Source organism: Clarias gariepinus, chromosome 20 (assembly GCF_024256425.1).
Source record: "Clarias gariepinus isolate MV-2021 ecotype Netherlands chromosome 20, CGAR_prim_01v2, whole genome shotgun sequence".
Lineage (NCBI taxonomy): Eukaryota > Metazoa > Chordata > Actinopteri > Siluriformes > Clariidae > Clarias > Clarias gariepinus.
The window spans coordinates 9942053-9969855 of record NC_071119.1 but is presented as its reverse complement, the minus strand read 5'-3'; the positions used below and the strand labels follow the sequence as shown (position 1 = coordinate 9969855).

At 40.9% G+C, this 27803-nt stretch overlaps 1 protein-coding gene and 2 long non-coding RNA genes across 4 annotated transcripts; 2 read left to right on the top strand and 1 right to left on the bottom strand.

Annotated features, from left to right (window-relative positions):
* The first annotated feature begins 9276 nt into the window (after positions 1–9276).
* On the top strand, positions 9277–10570 carry LOC128508506 (uncharacterized). Its single transcript, XR_008355917.1, has 2 exons — positions 9277–9501; positions 10216–10570. It is a non-coding gene; the product is annotated as an uncharacterized LOC128508506 (long non-coding RNA).
* A 5625-nt stretch (positions 10571–16195) lies between these two features.
* On the bottom strand, positions 16196–21623 carry LOC128508495 (glutamic acid-rich protein-like). 2 transcript variants are annotated; one of them, XM_053479840.1, is made up of 2 exons: positions 21502–21623; positions 16196–19522 (listed from the first exon to the last, which is right to left on the bottom strand). In XM_053479840.1, the coding sequence occupies exon 2, from the start codon at positions 18837–18839 to the stop codon at positions 16896–16898; it is 1944 nt and encodes a 647-aa protein (XP_053335815.1). In that variant the 5' UTR covers positions 18840–19522; positions 21502–21623; the 3' UTR covers positions 16196–16895. The 2 variants fall into 2 exon arrangements, with proteins under 2 accessions (XP_053335815.1, XP_053335814.1); XM_053479839.1 differs by lacking the exon at positions 21502–21623 and adding an exon at positions 20970–21223.
* A 277-nt stretch (positions 21624–21900) lies between these two features.
* Positions 21901–23194, top strand: LOC128508507 (uncharacterized). Its single transcript, XR_008355918.1, has 2 exons — positions 21901–22125; positions 22840–23194. It is a non-coding gene; the product is annotated as an uncharacterized LOC128508507 (long non-coding RNA).
* The last annotated feature ends 4609 nt before the right edge of the window (positions 23195–27803 follow it).

Genomic DNA, 27803 nt, shown 5'->3' with positions numbered 1-27803 from the left:
CTGCTTACGGCCGTATGATCAGAATTGCTCAACGCACACTCAAGACTTTGGAGGCATTTGAGATGGTAAAACGTCGATGTTTCCTTATAATCCTACAGGTACTCAACTCAACTCATCTTTATTTGTATAGCACTTTAACAACAAGAATGCCCCAAAGTGCTTCACATAAATAATAAAATAATATCGTAATCTAATAAAATAAAATGAAAAATAAAAACAAGATAATAATAAAAACTAAAAATTCTTTTTTTTATAAAATAATAAAAGAGGAACATAATTAAAATTACATCACACGCATATCTCATACTTAAACACCCTCAATGATGTGGCCTCACAAATGGTCAATAGTAGGTCATTTCATAATTCGGGAGCCGCCACAGAAAACGCCCCATCACCCCTGAGCTTGCATTTGGTCTTGGGTACCATCAGCAAATGTTTATCTGATGATCTGAGAGACCGGGTGGGGCATAGGGCTGGAGCAGGTCCGAGAGGTAGTTCACACTTGTCCACCCCATGTGGTAGGAGTGACAAGTTTGTTTGGAAATACTAAAATTTATGTATGAAATAATTATGGCGGACAACACCTGCTGCTTAGTTACAGTGTAGTTTTATGTTAAATTTACTTTGAAATTAAATGTTAAACACTTTTATTTAAAGTTAGTTTGTAATGTTTAAATGTTGAACTTGGTTTTTAAAATGAAAAAAAAAATGAATGTTATAAGAAATGGGCTAAATTTAATTTCTCATGTTCAGTTTAGTTGTGAAGCTCTTGAATAAAGCAAAGGTATAAAACCTTTAAGCTATTTGTAACAAAATCAGGTAAAACATCAATATCTCTGTGTGTCATTTTAAATGAACTGCCATTGAATGCTATTTTGCTAAAGTACATTTTCCTAGTCAATCAGAATCCAGAAACCGATGTATTTTACCTACATTTAAGTGTATATTAAATATGCATTTTAACTCTCTATGACTGGAAGGAACATCAGAGACTCCATTTGCATATCTTAAATTAAGTGTCATTAAAATCATAACCAATAAACATAACCCAGTAATTCTTTTGGATACAAAATCAAAGATTTTTAGTATTAAAAGTAAAACTTCACACATGTTTCTGTAACACAGTTTCCCTCCTCAGCATGCAAATTGTATGAATGTATGTTTAAAAAAAAAAAAAAAAAAAAAACGCATCCATTCACGAATCTATAGGTTCTACATGTGCATCGACATCATCACTGTGAATGCCATAAAGATCTAGGTTGTGTGTGCATGTTACTACCGTGTTTTTTGTATGCAGTGATGTCATGTTCATGTGAGATTGGTCTCTTCATGCTTCCTCTGGCACCTTCTAATCTATAGCGTTTTATTCTTAGCTCTCTTTATGACTACAGTCTCTCTCTCTCTCTCTCTCTCTCTCTCTCTCACTTACATTCATACACACTTGAATGCGTAAATTAAATTAAACTGTCCTCACATAAACAGTGTAGTATAGATTCAAGGACACTTACAAAGGAAAGTAGACGGCCTGAGATGCCGGTCGGTTGTAATCTGCTCCTGCGTCTGAGCCTTCCTCTTAGTTTAGTCCTTATAATCACACTTCTCTGTTTAGAAAAAATAAAAACTTTCTCCTTTTTTTTCTTGTTTATTGTACTTTTAATCAACTTCTTTTGTTACTTGGCATTTATTATATTTTTCATTTTTGGAGATAAAGGTGTAAGGAGAGCAGTGATATATGACATATGAAACTATGCTCCGAACCTGCCACTACAGCAGGTACAAATCCTACTCTAAAAATAACACTCTGATGCAGCTCTTCTATTGCAGGTCTTCCTATTTGTTACTGACAAACAAAACAAGTGGAGAAAATATTTTTTCAGTAGCAACGATTTATTCAGTAGCATATTTTGAGTTGTTAAAACAATCTCAGTGTTCAGTTATTAAACATTAAAACACAAAAGCTTTAGAAGGCTGTTAGCCATTAGTCGCTAGCTGCTAACCTGCCCATCTTTAGCTCGTAAGAAACAGATGGACCAGAGAGCGTTTTATTAAATTATATATTAATAAACAGGTGTGATTGAGGATGATGTTACAAACATATGCAAATAATACTCTCCTAACTCTGTGCATACTCTCCACATACAGTCACTCTATTTTACTAGGTTTATATAGCTTTGGAAAGCAATACAAGCTACAAATGTCTAAGGGTAGGTTTGTTTGTAAAATGTTTTCCTGTTATTATTATTACACTCTATATTACATATTGTAATTCACATATTACTTTTTTTTATTATTATTATTATTTTTATTATTATTTTCCTGAATTTTTTTACATTCTAATTTAGCCGTGTCCAATTCCTCCACGTCATTAGGAGCTCCCACATTAAGGCTATAACAACCATTCAGTCGGGCCGGCCCGAATCTATCACGTTTCCTCCAAACCACGTGACGTCACAGACCGCATTTTTTTTAAACTGCTCACTGACGCACCATTAGGGGCAGGCATAACACACTTATAGGACAGGGACTTAGTGGACAATAAGGAGGAAGTGCACTTGTGCTCACACAGAGACACAGTAATTCACTGTTTTAGTGAATCTTTTATGGTTTAGAGATGGTTAAGCGTTCTTCTAAGCAAAGGGAGATGGTGGTGGAGATCTATGATAGTGCAGATGGTGCTAGAGGACACAAACCCAAACCTGATACCAGGGACACAAAGCGAGACCCAGACACGGCTCCACACACGAGTAAGTGTTCAGTTTAACAACGCAAAAAGGGTTTCTATGTGAAGATTCAGTAATTCACGCTTTTATAGATCAGTGTAATTCTAAACCTAACATAAACTAGTTGAAGACTTTAATGTTCCCACATTTGGAGTTCCAGCAGACATTTCTGTGCCAAACAGTTGGTATTGTTCAGATTAGCGTCATATATTCAAAGTAAGCTTTTACTCTGGAACTGTCATGGATAAAGCTGTAACTTAAGTTTTCTTACACAGAAAACACTTTGGGTTGGTAAGAGTGAATCCTCTCCGCACCAGGAGGGATCATGACATCATGATTGTGATAATTTCACTATAATCATATAATCAGGAAGCCCAAATACGAGTCAAGATAATTATTTATTTTAAATAGGAAATTAAACAAACCTGTACAGAATTAGTTAATCAATATCAACAATGTAAGAGTAAAATATGTATAAGATATTAAATTCAAATAAAAAATAATTTTCAAACCAAAAAATACAAAGAGAAAGCAGTGGAGAGAGACACACACCAGCTCTGCAATCAAACACTCCACTACCTACAAGAGAAGCACACATGCGTCCACTTACACAGACAGACTAGCCATGTCCACCGCTGGCCCCTCTTGTAAAGTCAATCCAGTGGGGACACCAGCTCAGAAACTATATGACTCTCAAACACAGAAATGTTTAAAAAGCTAAAATTATAAATCAGAAATTTTTAGAAATTCTGGTACCTGAAAATCAGCCTAGGACTTAAGATGACCAGCAGAACCAGAACAGGTCAGAATAAGTCAGTATGACTTATATGAAAATATATACTTTCTAGTATATTTTAAAATATTAACTCTCTAAATCACAAGTCTGCAAAAACAATGATCGTCTTAACAGTCTCTGATTTGAGCATCTGATAGAACAGTGGCCTCCAACTTTTTTAGCACCACAGACCAGTTTAATATAAAATAGTTTTGACAACACATAATAAATACAGCATATGATAAAATCAGTGTGAGTCCTGAGCTTGTTTCCCTGTAATAAAACCATTCTATATAGGAGTGATGGGAGATAAAACAAATATTAAAACAACAAAGAGAGCTTGTTGGAAATGGAAGCAGAGTTTATTCAATGGTTCTGTGGTGATATTGTTGTTAATCCAGAAAGTCGGCAGAGCCGAAGTTGTCTCAGACATACTTGCATAAGGTCGCATCTTTTATACAGAGCGGGCTTGGAGTGTGTAAATTACCAGTTGTGATAAGGCCGTTATTTAGGTAGAACTCTTGGCGTTTTCTTTTAAATGCTGCTTTCTTTTCGTTGGAGTTCTCAGAGTCTCATCAGCGGTCTTATCGATGGGTATTTTACCTTTTTAAAGAAGCTTTACAGAGACATTTATTTTTACTCATTTTTTGCAGTTTTAGCTTTTAACATTGTCTTAATTGTATTAGGCATCAGAAACTTCAGCAACACGTCTACTATTTTATGTGACAGAAATCACCAGTGCTGTAAACATTCATTTATCTTAAAATCAGCATGTGAAAAACTAATAGTTGTAATGATGTTATGAGGAATAATAATAATAAATGTGTGCATTGGATACATCATTATTTTGGCACAGCAGTGTTATATTTGTGCTTATATACCTCTGGACTTTAACAAGCATCTGGTGTTCGTGTGAAGTGCAACTCAAATGTCTTCGTTCTGTGACGACTGTAACTGGTGTGTAACTTCTGTTACTGACAGAAGCACATTTTATTCAGAGTACACTAGGAATAAGTGAAGACGCAGCATGACACAAAATAACAAGGCCAAAAGGGTTTCTCTGTGCAGAGATGGAGTAGTTCAAGCTTTTTTTGCAGACATTTCGTCTCGGGTTACTTTGCTGTAACCCTGTTCCCTGAAAAGGCGGGAACGAGATGCTGCGTGAAAACGCTATGGGAACATCTTGTCATGTTGCCGGTTGTGAAGCATGTGTGTACCAAACACGCCAAATTTTTGGCTTTTATAACCTCGGTCAGGTGACGTCATCTGATAGGACGCACCTGCAGGTTATAAATAGGAGTGAACCGGAAACATTCCTCAGATTGATTTGTCTGAACGGACGTCCGGTCACATAGGCAGTGCGGCATTGGGACGCAGCATCTCGTTCCCGCCTTTTCAGGGAACAGGGTTACAGCAAAGTAACCCGAGACGTTCCCTTTCAAAGGCTACACTCGATGCTGCGTGAAAACGCTATGGGAACGAGAGTGCCAACGCCGCCGCACTGCGAGTGTCTGGACTCCAAGGTTGTGTAGCGTGTGCGCACAAGGCCGAGAAGGTCTCAGAACTATGTCTGGGTAGCTGACTCGAGGACCCGTGAGCCCGGAGTAGCATGAACATCCAGACTATAAATGTAATAAATGTGTGCGGAGAGGACAACCCTCCGTGTCACACACTTGCTGCAGGGGAATACCTCTTGCTAGTGCAATAGATGAGGCGATCCCCCTGGTTGAATGAGCCCTGATTCCTAGAGGCGAAGTGAGCCCACGCGCCTCATAGGAGAGGGCAATAAGCCCAGTGTAGTGGGGGCCACCTCCCGTTGCGGCCCCAGACCATGTAAAAGCTGCTTTGACTTACGCCACTAGCTGATGCGGTGGACGTAAATCTAAAGAGCACGTACTGGACAAAGTAAGTGAAGTCTTGCTGCAAGGGAATACCTCTTGCTAGTGCAATTGATGAGGCGATTCCCCTGGTTGAATGAACACTGATTCCTAGAGGCGAAGTGAGCCCGCGCGCCTCATAGGAGAGGGCAATAGCATCTCTCACGTAGCTTGCGGCTTCAAAACATGTAAAAGCTGCTCTGACTTACGCCACTGGCTAATGCGGTGGACATAAATCTGAAGAGCACGTACTGGACACAGTAAGTGAAGTCTCTCCTGCTCCGAAGCTGTAAAGGCGGAGGACAGAAGGCTTCAAAACAATAGGATGCATATTGGCAAATGTGTGCGGAGAGGACCAACCCTCCGCATTACAGACTTGCTGCAAAGGAATACCTCTTGCTAGTGCAATTAATGAGGCGATTCCCCTGGTTGAATGAACCCTGATTCCTAGAGGCGAAGTGAACCCACGCGCCTCATAGGAGAGGGCAATAGCATCTCTCACGTAGCTTGCCGCTTCAAAACATGTAAAAACTGCTCTGACTTACGCCACTGGCTAATGCGGTGGACGTAAATCTGAAGAGCACGTACTGGACACAGTAAGTGAAGTCTCTCCTGCTCCGAAGCTGTAAAGGCGGAGGACAGAAGGCTTCAAAACAATAGGATGCATATTGGCAAATGTGTGCGGAGAGGACCAACTCTCCGCATCACAGACTTGCTGCAAAGGAATACCTCTTGCTAGTGCAATTGATGAGGCGATTCCCCGGATTGAATGAACCCTGATTCCTAGAGGCGAAGTGAACCCACGCGCCTCATAGGAGAGGGCAATAGCATCTCTCACGCAGTTTGCGGCTTCAAAACATGTAAAAGCTGCTCTGACTTACGCCACTGGCTAATGCGGTGGATGTAAATCTGAAGAGCACGTACTGGACACAGTAAGTGATGTCTCTCCTGCTCCGAAGCTGTAAAGGCGGAGGACAGAAGGCTTCAAAACAATAGGATGCATGTTGGCAAATGTGTGTGGAGAGGACCAACCCTCCGTGTCACATACTTGCTGCAAGGGAATACCTCTTGCTAATGCAATTGATGAGGCGATTCCCCTGGTTGAATGAGCCCTGATTCCTAAAGGCGAAGTGAGCCCACGCGCCTCATAGGAGAGGGCAATAGCTGTCCGATCCTCTTAGAGAGGTAACACCATTTAGAAAAACCATCCCAACTTTTCAAATACATTCTATTTGAAGGGAGGCAGTCCTAGTACTTAGAATAGTCTTAATTACGCTGGCTGGAAGACCAGCTTGACTTAAAGTCAGAGAGTAGTAAAGGGGACATTTGCTGATCTTGCGAGGCAAAGAGGTCCACCTGCGCTACATGAAATTTTCCAAGAATGTAAATCGCCCTGAGGGACAGGAATCTGGTGCGCTAGCTATTTAGCGGCGTGAGCACAGTCCGCCCTGGCGATTAATATATGAGACTGCCATAGTGTTGTCCACCCGCACTAGGACATGGTAGTCTCAACTGCTGGAGGAAGTGCTTTAGGGCCTGAAATAGAGCCATGATTTTGAGGCAATTGATGTGCCGCGCAAAAAGATGGCCTCTCCAGCTCCCTTGGGCTGGACGGTCATTTAAGACCGCACCTCAGCCCATGAGGGAAGCGTCTGTCGTTAGCATCTGCGACGACAAGACGAACTTAGAGTGGGACCCAGAGTCAGAAACCGGGGTCTGAACCACATAGGAAGGGTACGAAGCACCTGGCGCGTAGCCCTTATTGGGGATTGGCCCTAGAGTAAAATCCCCTGGTTCTTAGCCACAACTGAAATGCTCTCATGTGCAGAAGGTCCAAAGGTGTCACCGTGGATACAGCTGCCATGAGAGCTAAGATCTCTGAAAGTGATGGTCACTTTCTGGTCTAGCTTGATTTCCTTTCCTCTAAACAGGAAAGAGCATGCTTTCATGGCATTGGATCTCAATCCTAGGAAACAAAGATTAGCTAGAACGACATGCTGATGTCGAAGCGCTAGCTACTGAGACTGGGCCAGCCAGTCATATAATTCAATACGGATGCTCTGGAGTCGTAAGAGCCAGAACTACATCCATGTATTTTGTGTATGTGCGGGTGAAAAAGCTAGACCAAATGGAAGGACCCGATACTGGTAAGCTTCGCCCCCGAAAGCGAACCTCAGGAACCTCCTGTGTTGTGGCAATATTTCCATTGATTTATTTTTAGATAGCGGTAAAGCCCGCAAAATCTAAAAAAAAAAAAATTGGACGCAGCCCCCCGTTCCTCTTGCACTTTCCGGTTTCATGGAAGTGGAGACCACGCCATTGAAACGCGGAGGGTGATGTGAGAACTGAATCCTGTAGTTTCTCTGTACAGTGCTTAGTGCCCAGGGAGATATACTTGGCAGTAGCTTCCACGCTGCCAGTTTCTCAGAAAGGGGCAAAGCTCAGCGGCTTGGTTAAACGAGGGAATGTTAGATGTTCGGCATCCTGAAACACGGCAGGAAAACCCGAAGAACTAACATTTTATTGGAGACTGGAGTTGCCCGAAACACCAGTGGTGGCGGAGCAATAACACCAACCTCCTGGGGGTGCCAGGGAGAACACTTTATTCTTTAAAAGGAATTCTGCGTGCCTCTCACCATTGGGGGGCCACCCCCCACGGCCTGGGCACATGAACCTCAGGGCTTCTTTGTGAAGACAATATAGTCTGACCTCTTTTGAGGCGGATTGCGTGACGCACCCCAATCTTGCGAGGGGGTGCCCAGCTCAAAAACACTCTCCTTGTGTGTTTCATGCCTCGCAACAGTCAGACCCGGTCGAGACTGGGTGGCCGACAGTCCCGACTCTTGAGCAAGGCGGGGAAGGAATTTCCCGAAGGCTTGTTATACAAACTTCGCCTCATGAACCTAGTGGCGACCGAGTTAACGACATCGCCAAGTAGGCCGGGAGGCGAGATGGGGCATCGAGGAGGAATACACGATCCTACTCCTTAATGCCCCTGAGATTCAACCACAAGTGCCTCTCCGCGGAGACCATAGCAGCCATAAAACGGCCGATAGCACGAGCCGTCTGCTTTGTTGCACGAAGAGACAAGTCTGTGGCCCGGCGTAAATCCAATACGCCTTACCTTGCAGAGCCCCGCCAGTACTCAAGTCTCTCAGCAGGTCAGCCTGGTAGGCGTGCAAAACTGCCATGGTGTGCAATGCGCCAACCTGACCTGCTGCCTGAAAAGCTTTTCCCTCCAGGGAAGATAAAAAGTCTACACAGCTTGAAAGGAAGTAATAGCTTTTCAGGAAGGATAATGACCCAGAAGAGAGATAGCCTGGAAGCGTCTCTTCTATCTGGGTGTCATCATATAACTCTGTGCTTCTACCTCTATTATATTTAAATAAATAAATAAGTTGATGGCAGGAAAACACGGGATGAATACAGCTTACTCCATGAAAGGGTTAACTCATATCGAGATTGCTAAGAAAAGGGGAGAGAGCGTCGTTGAGGCTCCGCCCCCGGCCACCCGACAGAACCTGCCGTCTATGTTTTTATTTATTTATTTTTAAGTGCTTAGAGGCTATTACCATCTCCGCGGAAGCAGGAGAGGATGTTTATCCTTGCTGTCGTGGCAAATTTTTTGTATACTATGCCAAATTTCCCAAACAAAATCAATAACTACTCAAGTACTGAAATAGCAAAAGAGTTTATTGCAGCCAAAAGTAAATGGACAGCACTGGGCCAGCCAGACAAAAGACAAACAGACAAACTGCGAAGCTGTCTATCTCTCACCTCCTCTAACTTCCCTAATTTTACATGGTTTATATACCTTCATTTAACACTTACATCATTGTTTGCTCCTCCTTAAGTCAAGAAATCACTTAATATTTATTAGATGTAAGCCAATTTTGCCTAGGTTAGGTTGGTTAGGTTGATGTAGCGCCTCCCAATTGCATAATCTCCTTTTTTCCTTTTTTTCATCTCATATTTATTTAAGTCTGGGCCTACGAAGTCTTATGCTTTCCCTTTTTTGGAGAAAATTTGGTTTGTTCCTGTTTCTTGACCAGAGCATTGACCACCGCTGGTGACTTGAGGTTTTGTTGAAGCCGCAATCAATTTTTCTGAAATTTCCTCATCAAGATGTGTAAGTGTTTTATTTTCATAATTACATTTAATTTTTTTATTATTCTCATTACAGTATATTTTGTCTTATTTGTTTTTAACTGTCCATTATATATTTTTGAGATTTTAGCTATTCTAGAGACATTTATAGAAATTATTTGTCTATTGGTACTTTAACATATGTTCTGGTTATTCATTTAGATTATGCTTATACTAATTAATTTAACAGATTATTTTAATGATTTTTTCCCTTATATTTTAACTGAGATAAGCATTGAAGTATATTTAATCAGCTTAAATCTGATTAAAGTATTGAAATGACTTTAATCAGATTAATTCAATCAATTGATCATGTTTGTTAGTTAGTATTTAATTTTTGTTTACTTACTATTCCCATATTACGTGGGAATATAAGGTTAGTTTAAACAATCACATCACTCTGATCATTGCATGATTATTTGTGATTATTTGCCAGTTTTGAACTTACACTACTAAAATCAAGATTACGTGATTACATGTATACATATATGTAGATATTACAATATTAGTTTAATTTGGTTACTGGTTGGTAAAGAGATAATTAATTTTTTAGTTGTACATGTTGCTTTCTTTCTGTATGCTTTGTTTTGTTATATTTCTTTTAATATGTGCAAAATGCATTTGTTTCAGATTTTCTTATTTAATATATATATATATTTTTTTATTATTTATTGTTCTAAAATATTTATTGTTCTAGTTCGCAGGCAGCGCTCTTCTCGTCCCTCTTCTCGTCTAAGATTCCTTCTGGGAGCAGGTGGCTACACCTTCCCTTACCCAAATCGTCACCATTTGCGTCTGATTCGAGCTCTGATGGGCCTAGTCCGCCACCTGGAAATTGTGATTTACTTCAACAATTTACCTGATATACTTCTTATATTTTTCTTAACAATTTGATAAATCTGATCTTGTTTATCTGTTTTTCAAAGCAGAAGTCTGGCTTTTTTGCACTTTGTCCCAATTAAAGCAGAACCGAAAGTTTATTTTTATATTTTGGATCACTGCCTGCACTTTCTGAATTTTCCATTCCAATAAAGTTGCACAACTTTTTTGCACTCTGTGTGTACGGGTTGTTCTTGGGTCACACTTTGCACATTTTCTTTAATTTACATTACCCAACCATCGTTAATCATCTTAAGCGTAAACGTAGTAAATATTATTAGTATTATTATTAAAGATTACAGGTTATTATTTTTCCTGATGTTAGTTTTCTTATCTTATTGCTCTATTATCTAACTCCTGCCTTCTGCCTGCATGTTTTTCTCACTTCCTCAATTTGTCGTGCAGGCTGTGAGGATTAAGGCCTCTTGAACTAAGGCCTTCTGAGTATTTGGTACCTTCCACTCAACTTCAATTATAGTTCAATAATTTTTTTCCACATTCCCCCCTGAAAGCCATGAATATGGCTTTACTCAATTTTTTCCACATTCCCCTATTCCATGATTAAGGAGGAGCTCTAGTAACAAGTTCTAGATTATAAACACATTTATGATAGAATTGATACCTTTAAAAATTGCTACTTTTTCTTCCCTTTCTCGGATAGACCTTGTGGTCTCTACCTTGTAATCAGGAGAAATTATAGCTAATTTTAGGTTCTCTGCTCAGGGGTAGGCGAAAAAACCTCATGGGCTACATTTGAGGAAAAATTCCTACCCTGCCAGTGGCTTAGCACTCGACAATGCATTGGCATCTGGTCAGAGGACTCAGCAGTAATAACCACTACAGATCAATCATTGTAGCACTTAATCATTTGTAAAACGAAATATCAGATATCAAATATTCAAAATAAAATATTAAGACAAAAATAAAACATTAAGACAAAAATCAAAATAAAACATTAAGACAAAAATCAAAAAATGATTATAAAGTAAAATCATTAATACCTAATACCTAACTTGATTACAGTGAATTTACATTTTGACCATTTTATGGACCAGTGGTTTATGGTTTTTAAAGTCGGCATGGTTCCTGCCAACTACGATATTGTTGGTAACGACGATAGCGTTTATGCATCCAGGTTGGAAAGTTGCTTACGTGCGTTGACCAAATGTTTTTTATGCATCCATAGTCCGCTTTGGTTTTATTGGTATAGTACAGATCAGAGTTATCCCGCGTGAATGTTCTATTTGGGGAGGTTGTTGGCAGGCTTGCCAACCAGGCTTGTTGCTTTGGGTTAGAGTTCCATCGTTCAAAATCGTTGATTGAGAAAGAGACCACGTTAAATGTCCGGTATTGACGAATGTCTTCTGAGATCAAGTATTGATAATTGATAATTTTCTGTCTCATAATATTCAGAGACAGATACTGTTCGTAAGCAGTACCATTGAGTTGTGGTAAGGCATAGTTCAGGAGTGGTCTTTATGAAGTATCTTGTTACAGTCTTACGGTTTACCCACGTGTCTCGATTCAATATTAGATTTACAAAGTTAAGTAGGAGTTCAGTAGGCCGAAGGAGCTCATGCACCGTAGTCCATTGTTTCAAGTCTGCAAGGCTACGATCCGGTGTGTATTGTCCTCTCCAAGGTGCAAAACTTGTATCAGAGCGATGTAGTCTTGCTTGTTGGCAGACGTAGCATATGGCGTCTCCTCCCACATTTTGGCATTCTTTGTGGATCAACTCATGTATGAACATGTCAACAGTGAGATGGCAGTCTCTGCCTCCTGTCGCCATGATAAAGTTCTGGTCCTGCACACACTAAACTACATACATACTAAACAATTTCATAAAAGTTAACAAGTTCAATCAAGAGTTTACATTTCATCGGGTTTATAGTTCTCTCAATATTTTGTCTATATGTGTGAAAATTGTTTTATATGTATATTTACATGGTTATTTGTTTACTGGGTATACAGTTATACAGTTATGTTATTTGTTTACAGTGTGCTCTCCTCTACTCTTTCCATGACCATGCTAGTCCTCTCACTAGGTATGGTTTCATCATATGGTGTGCGAATGTGGGGGACAGACATTGGTCGTGGATAATTTAGAGCTTGCACAAATCTTGGCAATTTTGGTTTTTAATACTCCATTAGCACGTTCTACCATTCCTTGTGATTGAGGGTGATAAACGCATCCTAATTTGTGTGTGATGAATAGAGCCTCTGTGATACGTTTTATAATGTCATTTACAAAGTGGGATCCATTATCCGAACTTAATATATCTGGGATTCCAAATCTTGGAATTATTTCTCTGACTAGAAATTTTGCTACGGTTTTTGCATCTGCTTTAGCAGTTGGAGCAGCTTCTACCCATCGACTAAATCGGTCTTCCACTACTAAAATGTATCTTTTTCCACTTTTGCGCTCTATCATGTCTACAAAATCCATTATTAAGTGTCTAAATGGGCCCATAGGTTGAGGAATATGTCCTAGAGGTGTTGTTGATGCTTTTCTTATGTTATATTGACCACAGATTTCACATATTGATAGATAGTTATCGACCTGGCTAGCGAGATAAGGAGACCACCATTCTGAGCGTATTGTTCGCAGGATTTCCCCCCTGGCGCAGTGATCAATTCCGTGCGCGGACTTTATTAACATGGGAAGGTATGACGCAGGTGCTACAAAAAGTCCTTCGCAATTACGCCAAATATTAGTATCTTGGTCAAATTTTGCTCCGCGCCTTATCCAAATTGCTTTTTCGTATGCAGGGGCTGAGTTTTGCATTTCTGCAATGGTTTTTAAAGTTAATTCTGTGTCACATGGTTCCACATCTTCTGCAATTACTGGGACCATACTGCAAGTAGGTCCTAAGGCTGCTTTCTTTGCAGCTTCATCGGCTGCAGCATTGCCTTGTGAAACAAATGACCCGTCTGACTTGTGGGCACGGCATTTTACAACAGCTAATTTTGATGGGAGTGTCATAGCATGTAAGAGGTCAGATATTGCTTGTCCATGGGAAATTGGCGACCCATCAGTACGCAAAAATCCTCTCTGCGCCCATATTGTTCCGAAAACATGTATTACCCCATATCCGTATGATGAATCAGAATATATGGTGCACCTTTTTCCTGCGCCGAGGTTACAAGCGGCTGTTAATGCTTTAATTTCCGCTAGTTGAGCAGAGCATGGCTGAGGGATGAAAGCAGAGGAAACGACCTGATACGTTTTATCGTCTGCAGATAGGGACACCACAGCGCATCCAGCTTTATTTACACATTGGTCTCGGAAACATGATCCGTCTACAAAGAATACCTGCTCTGCTTCTTTTAGTGGTTGGTTTTCTAAATCAGGTCGGGCTTTAACAAATTTATTAGACTCTTCTGAGCAATCGTGAGGGGTTCCGTCTATTGGCAGCACCATTAAGCTAGCCGGGTTTACAGTCTTACATCGTTCAATGGTTAATTCAGACGCGGATAAAATTACATCATATGCTGAGCGTCTAGCATTAGTTATTACAAACATCTGACTAGTTAGTAACGCGTGTATTGCATGAGTAGTATATAGTGTGGTTGGATGCCCCATGGTAATACTTGATGCCTTTTCATACGCAAATGCAGCTGCTGCAAGACCACGGTAACAGGGGGGCATCCCTTTTTCAATATTATCGAGGGCGGTACTATAATATGCTATGGGCTGTTTGCCCATTCCGTGTTGAGCTTGGGTTAGTACGGCAGAAGCAAATCCTTGTCGTTCTGACACGTATAATTGAAACGGTTTGGTATAATCAGGACTGGCTAGAGCAGGCGCTGTGGCCAATGCTGTCTTAATACAGTTAAATGAAGCTAATGCTTCAGGTGTCCAGGTAAGAAGGGAGTTAGGTTTAGTTCGATCAGCAGCTTTAATTAGATCTCTCAACGGTTGCACTTGAGATGCAAAATCGCATATCCAGGGTCGGCTAAACCCTGCCATTCCCAGAAATGATAACATTTGTTTTACTGTTTGGGGCTGAGGTGCCTTTAGGATGACTTCAATGTGGGTTATTGAAATTTTTTTGTTCGTTCCTTCTAACACTCGACCTAAATATTCGACTGTTTGTTTACAGAATTGTAACTTGTCTTTGCTTACCTTATGTCCATTTTCTGCCAGCATAGTTAATACTTTTATTGTGTCCTGTTGACATTGTTCTTTTGTTGGACTGCAAATCAAAATGTCATCAACATATATTAACAGACGACTTGGTATCGAGAGCGTTGCTAAATCGCGTGCTAACACCTGGTTAAAGAGGGAAGGAGACTCCACATATCCTTGTGGTATGGATTTGTACGTATATTGTTGCCCTTCGTAAGTGAATGCGAATAAGTACTGTGAGTCAGGATGTAGAGGAATGCTAAAAAAGGCAGAGCATAAATCAATAACTGAGTACCACTTAGTTCCCTCAGGGATATTTGACAATATTGTGTGTGGATTAGGAACTACGGGAGTGTCTGCAATGACTATATTGTTAATAGCTCTGAGATCGTGAACTAATCTCCACTTTTGTGAGTTTTCTTTTTGAAGTGGAAAAATAGGGGTATTACAAGGACTTGAAGTGGGAATAAGTACTCCAGCTTCCACTAATCCTAAAATTGTGGGTCTGATGCCCTCAATTGCCCTGGACGACAGTGGATACTGTTTTATGTATGGGAGCCGGGCATTGGGTTTAACCTGGATTTTTACTAATCCTGCTGATTTGACTAGTCCTACATCTGTATGATGCTTTGACCATAATATTTCTGGAACTGCTTGAAGTATTTTATCTTCTGTTTCTTTTTCTTCCTCTTTAATCATTGACATCTGTGAAATTGCTATGTCTTTATCTTGCAATTCTATGTCTACATGGGTGGCAACAACTCTGCCTATGTTTTCTTGTGATATATACATGAACTTTTTATCAGGTGATAAATGTATGCATGGATTTAACGTTGGTTCCCTATCATTTATTTGTTTGGCTTCCTCAACCATCTTACCTAAGTCTTTTTGTTCAAAGTTTTCCGCGATCATCAGAGAGACATGTGGCGCTGCATGTTCAACTTGGTACCACTCTTGAATTTTCTCGGGCAGTAGTGCAATGGCTGCCACTCCTTGTGGGCCGATTATAATCTCCATGGTTTTCATGTCCATTTCACGGCCTTCTATTAAGTCTTCCCACAATGTAGCGAATTCCTCATCATGTTTTGAGTCATATTTTATGGTGCAATGTAGGGGTAAGTCTGTTTCTTGACAATCTGGACGTAAGTGCGTAATCCATGGTTTCCATTCTTGATAAGTATTCCAAAGACCAGATGGTTGGTTGTATTCTAACCAGTATACCACATTAACTTCTTTCGGTGTTATATCTGGGTTATGAATGAGTAGACATTGTGTTGCTAAGGTTTCTGGAAAAGTTACCCAGAGTCCTGTTGGTCCACAGTGTATTTTTGCTCCTAATTTACATAATGCGTCTCTCCCCAAGAGATTCATAGGTGCATGTGGGGAATACAGCAGAGGAGCATTGATAGTTACTCCATCTAATGTTAGTTCTTGAGGTTCAGTAAACCGTAAAGTCTGAGTTTTTCCCGAGAAGCCCACTGTTTGTATTGCTTTACGGGTCAGGGGGAGTCTAGAGCCTGCTTGTCCAATGCTTGAGTACGTAGCTCCGGTGTCAATCATAAATGGTGCCTCTAGATATTGTCCTATTTTTACTGTCACCGTTGGTTCTTGGGCCGGATACAAAGTGGTGACAAACTGCATAAGTTCCCCCTTCTTAGGCTTCTCTGGGCATCCTCAATAATTGGGGTTTTGGCCTTCTGAGGGGCCTTCCCATTGTCCACTTTGAATTGGTGGAGGTAGTTGATCATGTCTTTGGTTTGGTTGGTTTTGGCCCTTCCATGTATCTGACCAGCCAGATTGTTGTGTAGCTGGCAATGGCGGGGACATTTGGGCTGTCTGCGGTCCTCGAGGTCCTCGGGGTCCCAATGTTTGACCTTGTTGCTCAGCTCTTTCCACTCTGTCTCCCCATAAAAATTGAACATGGGGACAGTCTCTTCTAAAGTGGCGTAAATCACCACAGGCCCAACATCCTCTTCCTCTGCCTCTGCCATATTGGGGTGGTCTTGTCATTCGATATCTTGGCGTAAATGAAGTCATTGTTTGCATTGGGGGGTTGTTTTGATAAGGCTGAGTCACGGGTGGGGAGGTTGGTTGGGGATTTACCATAAGTGCAGCCTGCTTGGTAGCCGCTTCTTTTTCTTTTTTCTTTTCTTTTTCTTCTTGTTTGTTTCTAACTATTTCTCCCAGTTGCGATTTACACAATTGTGTCATCAAATTATTTGACATTTCTTTCGCTTCGAGTTTTGCCTTTCGATATTGATTGACAAAATGGATTATGTGGGCTTGGAAGGTTTTCCAGGCCATGGTGTTGAGGCCGATCACTCCATCCAATTTCTCCTGCACTGAGAGTGGCAAAGTTTTCTTCAACATCATTCTCTCCAAGCATCTTGGAAATTTTGTATGAACTTAACTACATTTTCTTCTTCAGCCAGTTTAATAGTTTCCAATCGTCCTGGATCCATCTTTGTTGGGTACATTTTCCTTAGGGCTCCCCAGATTGCATTTCTGTTGGGTCCCAGTGGGTAATGATCATATCTAGCATCTTCGGCCTCAGGTGGCATTCCAGCTTCTTGCAAAACTTCAGTGGTTTTATTTTTCCCGATAGTTTGACCTAATATGGCCTTGATGTCTCCAAGGGCCAGTTGGTGGCCCATTGTTTTTTCTTCAAATTGGGTGATCCATCTCTGTGCCCCCTCGCATAGGTCTGGAAGTCTACTTATGAGTCCAGTCACATCCATAAAGCTCCATGGCACATAGTGTAGTGCTGTTCCTTTTACTATTAGTGGACACTGGGATGAAGAGGCTGTAGGTTCATCTTCATCCACTTGTCTTTTCCTTTCCTCTTCTCTTCGGCACCTTTCGTGTTGAAAGCAAGCGAGTGTTGTACTGCTGTATCGATCCGGTTGTCTCAGAGTGGATCTGTCTCTCAGTGCTCTAGTAGTTTGAATGGCTTTTTCCCCTTCCACCTCCATATCTATCTCTATGAGGCTTGTTACATTTGAGTCATGATTTTGTGCCCTTAAGCTGTGTGGGAGCTTCTCTCTTCTTTGTGGGTCTTCATTTGCACCTTCTCTGTTATTAGGTTCTGATACTTCCTTGGTTGCAGTCCAGCTATGTTCTTGCGTTGCATTTAGTCGAGTTATATTTTTAATACTGTCTGCCATTTCATTTAAAACTTTTACTAGGCTTTGACTTTCTTTAAGGGCTTCTTTTTGTGTCTCTATCCGTCGTATTTGTCTTGTTAAGTCGGTAGTGTTTCTTCCATTAAGATCTTCAAAGACTCCATGAAGTAACTTATCTTCCTCTTCTAGTGGAGTTATCTTCACTTCTCCTTCTAGCTTGACTAATTTTCCCTGATTGTTTTCTGTCATATTCTTTCTCTCTTCCAACTCGGAACGAGTATGGGCAAAACTCTTTGGTCTTGTGCTTGTTTCACCTTGCTGAGGGATAGGTAGTTCTTTTTTCAGGCATGAACTTTCACCAGGACATGAGACCCATCGAGGTTTCATTTTAGTGTCTTCGGTTCCTTGCCTTCGTGGTGAACTAGTGCTCGGGTATTCATTCCAGTATGTCTGAGCATTTTTATTCATCATGTTTTTCCATGACTGCTCTTCAGGGAAAATTGAGATTTCTTCACTTGGTAACCTTTTTTCTGCAATATTTTTTGAACCTGGGGTTGAAGATTGAGCTCTTCTTCCAGCTCCTCTGCCAGCTGACATTAGATTTGGTTCCTGCTCCTTTGACCGTGCTAATCCTTTCAGCGTACCATTAACTTGTAATTCTACGTTTGTCCATTCATCTTCAATTGTTGTTACTCCCATCATAGGGATAGTAGGATACACTTTATTCTCCTGGGGCTGTTCAGTGTTATAGGGTGGTGGCCTCATGCACATCTCTGGTGGTGGCGGAAATGTTTCTTCCTCTCCATCTTGAATTTCAGTTTCTTCATGTTTGGCTTTGTTCTTTTGTTCATTTTCCTTGATTTCCTTTTCTCTTTTTAATATCATGTTCATCATTTGTTGTTCAGTTTTTTCTTGTTGCCTTTTCTGCCTTCGTTGTCCTTCTTCCTTAAAATAATCTATTATCATTAACTTAAGTTTGAGTTTTTCTTCCATTTCTTTTTTCTTTTTTTCCGCTCCCCAGCTTATGATCTTTTGCCTTAATTGGGTACATGTTTCTATGTTAAACGACCCATCAGTAGGCCATTGGTTTGAATATCCTTTTGTTTTATCATGCCATTTTTTCATATATTTTCTGATCTCTTTTTCGAGTAGACGGTGTTGCTCAACTATGATTTCTACTGGTTTTTCCATTCTAATTTAATTATTTAAACAATCTAAGTTAATTATTACTCTTGTTACTGAAGTTTACTGGACCTTTTTTTTTTTTTTTTTTTTTCCTTCTAATTTTTATTGAAAACTGGAAAAAATGACAATATATTTATTCCTTTGTTAGTAACAGTATCCTCTGTCATCCACACCATGAAAGCAAGTCCCTTTTTTGAATTCAACAATGATTTGCAATTTTTTCTATGGTACACTAGATGGCGCCATAGAAAATTATAACATAGCAGTAAAGACTACATCAATGGCGCTTCATTGCAGTTTCCTCACGTGTTTCCTCTATTCCGCCTCTTAGATGTTTCTAAATTAAGATCTAACACACATTTTTACAGAAGTTTGCGAGCGGTTTGTTCCGCTTTTCCTTAGCTGGTTGATTTTACCATATATTCGTGCACAATTACAGATTTATATTTCAGTAATAAGTCTATCAGTAGTAGTCGTCGTCCTACATTATGTATATATGCATATAAAACAATTTAAATGTTACTATGTGAAGTCTTCTCCCTCAGCAACCAGGCGTCCAAGTTGGTCGGCCAAATTGTTCCCCTTGCTTGTCACTGGAGATTTTCTTCTCTCAATGTTCGTGGTGCATGTGATTCGTGTGCGCTGCGGTGTGCCGTTTCCTGATTCACCCACAGCCACGTCTGCTTCAACTCAAACACAATGTAACGAATAACGGTTATAATTTTAATTAGATTATTTCCTTTTATATCAGTTATGTATTGCATAATATGAGCATATATCATTTTATTATTATTATTCTAATTAATACACATATTCAGTTCAGTTTCTCATTTCTATACGGTTGTTTAACAGTTCAGTTCATCTACCAACATTTAATATATACGTTTTCTTTTGCAGCCTTCTTTCTCTACCCAAATAATATCGCCTCACAAACATGTGTCCCCCCCGAGTATGTGGGATTGAAAATACTATCTGCATTGGCAAGCATATTAAATCTACATTCATAGCAGTTAATGCAAGAGCTATTAAACGTTCTGGAAATGGTGCGTTCCTAAATAATTGTTCTTCCATCATGCGCTCCGTGCCTCGTGATATTCTGAGTAAGTGCTGGTTGGACATAGGTGCTTGTGAGGGAACCATTTGGTAATAATATGGAATCAAAAAATTGGCATGTGTGTGTACAGGGTTGGTGCTTGGTGACTGTGTTCCTCGTCTCCTTCTTCTCAGATTATTATTGTGTGCTCTACTATCCCCCATTACTCTATTTGTCTCTGGATTATCTCTCCAGAGCTCATATAATATACTAATGTGTTTTGCTATGTCTCTGGATTATCTCTCCAGAGCTCATGCAGCCTCTGCCCTCGTGCGCAAATACTTCTATCCAACTCTGCCAGATCCCACTTAAGAGATGTTCCAGGAGTGGTATAGCTGTATTTGTCACCACAGACAAGAAGCTATTCTATCTATGTCTCCGGATTATTTCTCCGGAGCTCATGTAACTTCTGTCCTCGTGCGCAAGCACGTCTATCCAGCTCTGCCAGATCCCACCTAAGGGATGTTCCAGGAGTGGTATAGCCGCCCTTGCCACCACAGACAGAAAGTTATTCTACTTATATTACTTATGTTATTTATTTTACTAACATTACTCTTTTTTACTCTTATTTCTATTCATGTATATGCTAATACACTATATATATATATATATGTATATTTGGAACTAATAAGTACAGTATAAATATGTTGTCATTAAATTTATTACATATATTTTTATAGCACTATATGAGTGTACTTAATCAATTTAACCAATAACCATCTTCTGCTACCACATATTCAGAAATTCTATTTTTATCCGGTTCTTTCTTCACTTGCCACACGTTTCACAATTCAAGACATTATACCAATCGCAACATCATAAAATCACAGAATTACAACCACAAATCAAACTTATCTATTCTAATTTTCTAATCATGCATTCCCACCAGCCACCTGATCAGGACTTTTCCACCTGTCACCTAAGCCCTGCTAAAGGAATTTTCCAGTCCCTAGAGCAGCGGTTATACAGGAATTTTCCGCTGGAATTTTTCCACTCGCCCGTTCAGCCCTATCTATCATGCCAATCATTATACCTGGACGTACTATGGTATCATGATGATAGCGGTATCCACGAGATTTCCTTTCACACCGTAGTTGTATACTACATATTACCACGGTACCTAGGTATATTGTAGTACACGGTTACTTGTTCCATGCCAACGCATGCACGCACCTACACAATCACACACCCTACCTACCAGTATTTCTTATATCCACTCTTCCAATCAACACTACTTGTTAATTGAAGGCAGCCCTACTTGTAAAATGTTACAATTCAAGACCATCACAACAGAATTACACAATACAAATAACAACCAACAAGCTCAGCTCAGCAAGCATAAAAGCACAACGCACATTAATCAACATCAATTTATGCACAAAGCGCATACTTTTTTGCTATTTCTTCAAATTGCATTCAACATTACATTATTACACATTACATTACTCAATTTACATTACTCAATTTCCACATAATTTGGTTCCCGGGGCCAGCCAGCCGTCCCCCAAGAATCAACCGACCCCCACAGACAGCAGAAAAACTATAGCAGAATTTGAATAACAGGTTTCTGCTTACCTTGTTCCTATTGCCGCGCGGCAGTTCCGCTGACTGCGTAGGGTCGCCGACCCCCAAGGGGCTGCAACGACCAGCCGGGGTATCCTATGCCGACAACGCCAATATGTCGTGGCAAATTTTTTGTATACTATGCCAAATTTCCCAAACAAAATCAATAACTACTCAAGTACTGAAATAGCAAAAGAGTTTATTGCAGCCAAAAGTAAATGGACAGCACTGGGCCAGCCAGACAAAAGACAAACAGACAAACTGCGAAGCTGTCTATCTCTCACCTCCTCTAACTTCCCTAATTTTACATGGTTTATATACCTTCATTTAACACTTACATCATTGTTTGCTCCTCCTTAAGTCAAGAAATCACTTAATATTTATTAGATGTAAGCCAATTTTGCCTAGGTTAGGTTGGTTAGGTTGATGTAGCGCCTCCCAATTGCATAATCTCCTTTTTTCCTTTTTTTCATCTCATATTTATTTAAGTCTGGGCCTACGAAGTCTTATGCTTTCCCTTTTTTGGAGAAAATTTGGTTTGTTCCTGTTTCTTGACCAGAGCATTGACCACCGCTGGTGACTTGAGGTTTTGTTGAAGCCGCAATCAATTTTTCTGAAATTTCCTCATCAAGATGTGTAAGTGTTTTATTTTCATAATTACATTTAATTTTTTTATTATTCTCATTACAGTATATTTTGTCTTATTTGTTTTTAACTGTCCATTATATATTTTTGAGATTTTAGCTATTCTAGAGACATTTATAGAAATTATTTGTCTATTGGTACTTTAACATATGTTCTGGTTATTCATTTAGATTATGCTTATACTAATTAATTTAACAGATTATTTTAATGATTTTTTCCCTTATATTTTAACTGAGATAAGCATTGAAGTATATTTAATCAGCTTAAATCTGATTAAAGTATTGAAATGACTTTAATCAGATTAATTCAATCAATTGATCATGTTTGTTAGTTAGTATTTAATTTTTGTTTACTTACTATTCCCATATTACGTGGGAATATAAGGTTAGTTTAAACAATCACATCACTCTGATCATTGCATGATTATTTGTGATTATTTGCCAGTTTTGAACTTACACTACTAAAATCAAGATTACGTGATTACATGTATACATATATGTAGATATTACAATATTAGTTTAATTTGGTTACTGGTTGGTAAAGAGATAATTAATTTTTTAGTTGTACATGTTGCTTTCTTTCTGTATGCTTTGTTTTGTTATATTTCTTTTAATATGTGCAAAATGCATTTGTTTCAGATTTTCTTATTTAATATATATATATATTTTTTTATTATTTATTGTTCTAAAATATTTATTGTTCTAGTTCGCAGGCAGCGCTCTTCTCGTCCCTCTTCTCGTCTAAGATTCCTTCTGGGAGCAGGTGGCTACACCTTCCCTTACCCAAATCGTCACCATTTGCGTCTGATTCGAGCTCTGATGGGCCTAGTCCGCCACCTGGAAATTGTGATTTACTTCAACAATTTACCTGATATACTTCTTATATTTTTCTTAACAATTTGATAAATCTGATCTTGTTTATCTGTTTTTCAAAGCAGAAGTCTGGCTTTTTTGCACTTTGTCCCAATTAAAGCAGAACCGAAAGTTTATTTTTATATTTTGGATCACTGCCTGCACTTTCTGAATTTTCCATTCCAATAAAGTTGCACAACTTTTTTGCACTCTGTGTGTACGGGTTGTTCTTGGGTCACACTTTGCACATTTTCTTTAATTTACATTACCCAACCATCGTTAATCATCTTAAGCGTAAACGTAGTAAATATTATTAGTATTATTATTAAAGATTACAGGTTATTATTTTTCCTGATGTTAGTTTTCTTATCTTATTGCTCTATTATCTAACTCCTGCCTTCTGCCTGCATGTTTTTCTCACTTCCTCAATTTGTCGTGCAGGCTGTGAGGATTAAGGCCTCTTGAACTAAGGCCTTCTGAGTATTTGGTACCTTCCACTCAACTTCAATTATAGTTCAATAATTTTTTTCCACATTGCCCATTCACAAGAAGCGCAGCGCGCGCTTGAGAGCGGACAGAGGGATTTCCCAATCCGATGAGAACACGAAAGAAAGGAGTTTTAAATCCGTCTCTCACTGCTCTGCTGGATGCACGAGTTTAAGCCCCACGAATGCGCGGCGGCTCGAGGCTTCTCAATGCGAGGCGCGCGCGTAGCACTTAATCGAGCAGTAAAGTGTAGAGATCGCCCTCCGATATAGATTATACACACGGAGGGACATCTCGTTTAAACTCTGCCATTATCGGTGAGTTAAACACTTATTTTTGCTGGTTAGACACAACACGCTCACAACTAGACAAGGTGAAGACAAGAATCTGAGGAATGTTTCCGGTTCACTCCTATTTATAACCTGCAGGTGCGTCCTATCAGATGACGTCACCTGACCGAGGTTATAAAAGCCAAAAATTTGGCGTGTTTGGTACACACATGCTTCACAACCGGCAACATGACAAGATGTTCCCATAGCGTTTTCCGCAGCATCGAGTGTAGCCTTTGAAAGGGAACTGTGCAAATAGAATATATATATACAGTACAGGCCAAAAGTTTGGACCTTCTCATTCAATGTGTTTGCTTTATTTTCATGACCATTTACATTGGTAGATTCTCACTGAAGGCATCAAAACTATGAATGAACATATGTGGAGTTATTCTCCGGCGCCATCTTCTTCCAAGATGGCGCCGGTGAGGTCGGCTGCCGTCACGAGTGCTCCGACCATCTTTTCTTTGTTTTTGTTCTTTAAGTCAGTTTTTAGCGTTTTAAAACCAGTCAAGTTACCACCATGGAGTACATTAGTTATGATAGAGACACTCTTGTTTCTATTGGCGTACAATGTACTCACAATTTGACGTTTTTAACTCCGGATCCGAGCTGGCCGAGTGAGATCCTGAGAGACAACAAAGGACGCGACGGAAACGAGCCGGCATCAGGAACAGGCTGAGAGCCCGTGCACACCGCACACCTCTGCCTACCATCCTGCTCGCCAACGTCCAGTCACTGGAAAACAAGCTCGATGACCTCAGGGCCAGGATAAAGTTCCAGAGAGACTTTTGCTCCTGCACACCAAACCTGGAACTTTTGTCCATCATGTGTCGTCCTTTTTATCTACCTTGGGAGTTTACATCGGTCATAATCAGCGCCGTTTATATTCCACCACAAGCGGACACGGACACTGCCTTATGCGAGCTGCATGAGGCACTCACACGGCACCAAACACAACACCGGAACTTTTATCAGCATATCACCTGCCCCACCAGGGGTGAAAGGACACTGGATCATTGTTATACAACGGTCAAGGACGGCTACAAGGCACGATCTTCGTCCACCGTTTGGTAAATCCGACCACGCCGCCATCTTCCTCATGCCAAAATACAAACAAAGGCTGAAACAGGAAGTTCCGGTTCAGAGGGAGGTCGCGCGCTGGACGGACCAATCGGTGGCCGCGTTACAGGACGCACTCGATGACGCAGACTGGGACATGTTCAGAAACAGCTCTGATGACGTCAGCGTGTTTACGGAAGCGGTTGTGGGATTTATCGGGAAACTAGCGGATGATAGCGTGGAGAAAAAGACTATTAAAACGTTTCCCAACCAGAAGTCGTGGGTGGATAAAACCATCCGCGACGCTCTGAAATCTCGCACTGTTGCCTACACGCGGGACTCGCGTCGGGGGACATGGAACCGTACAAGGCTGCGTCATACAGCGTCCGGAAGGCGGTGAAAGAGGCGAAGCAGCGCTACGGGAGGAAACTAGAGTCACAGCTCCAACAGGGTGACTCTAGGAGCCTGTGGCAGGGATTAAGGACAATTACGGATTATAAAGCACCAACATCCGGTATGATGAACGCGGACGTGACTTTGGCAGACGAGCTGAACACTTTCTATGCTCGCTTCGAGGCTGCAGCTAAAGACGCTAGCGATGCTAATGCTAGCGGCGCTAACGGCTGCAGACAGGAAGTCACTGCCAGCACTGGAAGCGCGTTCATCATCACCGAGCATGACGTGAGGAGAGCCTTCAAGAGAGTGAACACCAGGAAAGCAGCAGGACCAGACGGCATCTCAGGCCGTATTCTCAGAGCCTGCGCAGACCAGCTAGCACCTGTGTTAACTGAGATACTGTATTCAACATCTCTTTATCTCAGTCGGTGATACCCACATGCTTCAAAGAGTCCATCATTGTTCCTGTCCCAAAGAAACCACATCCTGCTTCTCTCAATGACTATCGCCCTGTAGCCCTCACCTCAGTAGTGATGAAGTGCTTTGAACGCCTGGTCAGAGACTTCATCATTTCTTCACTACCAGACACACTGGTCCCACTACAGTTTGCATACCGTCCAAACCGTTCCACGGACGATGCAATCTCACATCTCCTTCATACATCTCTCACTCACCTGGACACTCGTAGGGGGAATTATGTGAAAATGCTCTTCATCGACTACAGCTCTGCATTCAATACCATAATTCCCTCCACACTCACCACCAAGCTGGAGCACCTGGGACTCAGCTCATCCATGTGTCAGTGGATCTCCAATTTTCTGACTGGCAGACCACAGGCAGTAAGGATGGGCGGACATGTCTCAGCCTCCATCACTCTCAGTACTGGAGCCCCCCAGGGTTGTGTTCTGAGCCCCCTGCTGTACTCTCTGTATACCTATGACTGCGTGGCCACTACCAACTCCACCACCGTCATCAAGTTTGCTGACGACACTGTCGTGGTGGGCCTGATCACCAACAACGATAAGACGGCCTACCTGGAGGAGGTTGGAAATCTGGTGAACTGGTGCCAGAGAAACAATCCCCTCCTGAACGTCAGTAAGACAAAGGAGCTGATAGTGGACTTCAGTACAAAGCAGGTGAGGAACTACCAGACCCCCATCATCAACAGGAGTCCAGTGGAGAGAGTGGACAGCTTCAGATACCTCGATGTTCACATCACGCAGGACCTGTCATGGTCCTGTCACATCAACACCGTGGTAAAAAAGGCCCGGCAGCGTCTGTACCACCTCAGACGCTTGAGAGACTTTAGACTACCCTCCAAGGTGCTCAGGAATTTCTACTCCTGCACCATAGAGAGCATCCTGACGGGAAACATCACGACCTGGTTCGGGACCAGCTAGGCCTGTCGCGATAGTCGATGAATCGATTAATCGCACGATAAAAAAAAAAGGCCGATAATTTTTCCGGCCGCGATAATTTCATTTGCATACTTGTTTGTTATCCGCGACTGAATGACAATTCTCGTTTCCTTAGCGTAGGAGAAGCGAACCCTCTTGTCAGTTGCATTGGCTTTTGTGTGGGGAGGCGGCGCTTGTCAGTCACATGGACTTTGTGTGGGAAGGCGGGAGTGCTTGAGGCGACTGCAGAGAAGAGCAAAAAGACGGGACGCAAGTTGTGACATGGAATTGGTTTCAAAGCCAAACGCGACAGCTGCTGTGTGGAAGCACTTCGGATTCAAACCGAATGACCGTGGTGAACCACTTAACCTGAGCGAGCCGGTATGTCGCATTTGTTGTAAAACAGTATCGACTAAAACCGGTAACACAACAAACATGCACATGCACCTAAAACACAATCATCCTTTGCAGTTTTCCCAGATGGGAAAAAAAAAGCTACAACAGACGGGCCGTCTTCGTCTTCCCGACAGTGCACCATAACTGGGGCATTTAGTCGACAAACAAAGTACAAACAGGACAGTGCAAAATGGTGTGCACTCACCGACAGTGTAGTTCGCTTGATTGCTAAAGAGATGCTACCCGTTAGTATCGTCGAAAAGCCGGCAGCTCTGAGAGAATGTTTAGCACAGCTGGCAACATTGCTACTCCTGAGAGATCCTGCCTTAAGCCACACAAAGTCAACATGTTGGTATTTCTTGCACGGAATCTGCCATAAAATCACTATCTTTCTCTCTCTCATCATTGGTGTACATAGACTGCAATTCACTTTTTTTGCTGGAGAAATTATTTTTCAAAAGTTTTTTGCATATGGCTTGAGGCTTTTTGTTTGTTTGTTTACAAAGGTCCTAACAGGCAGTTTTGCCTGTTATGGAATGCATGTTGAGCCTATTGTTTAATATTTTTTGCAATTTTGTTTACATCCATTTTATTTATTGTTTTTGGTATTTATTTAAGTGCATTTTTTGTTAACAGAGACTGAGAGTCCATTGCTTTTATTGTTTTTGGTTGTTTTGTTCATTGTTATTGTGGATATTTAAAATGTTTTCCATTTTCAGTGTTAAATAGTCTAAAAATAAACGTTTTTGAAT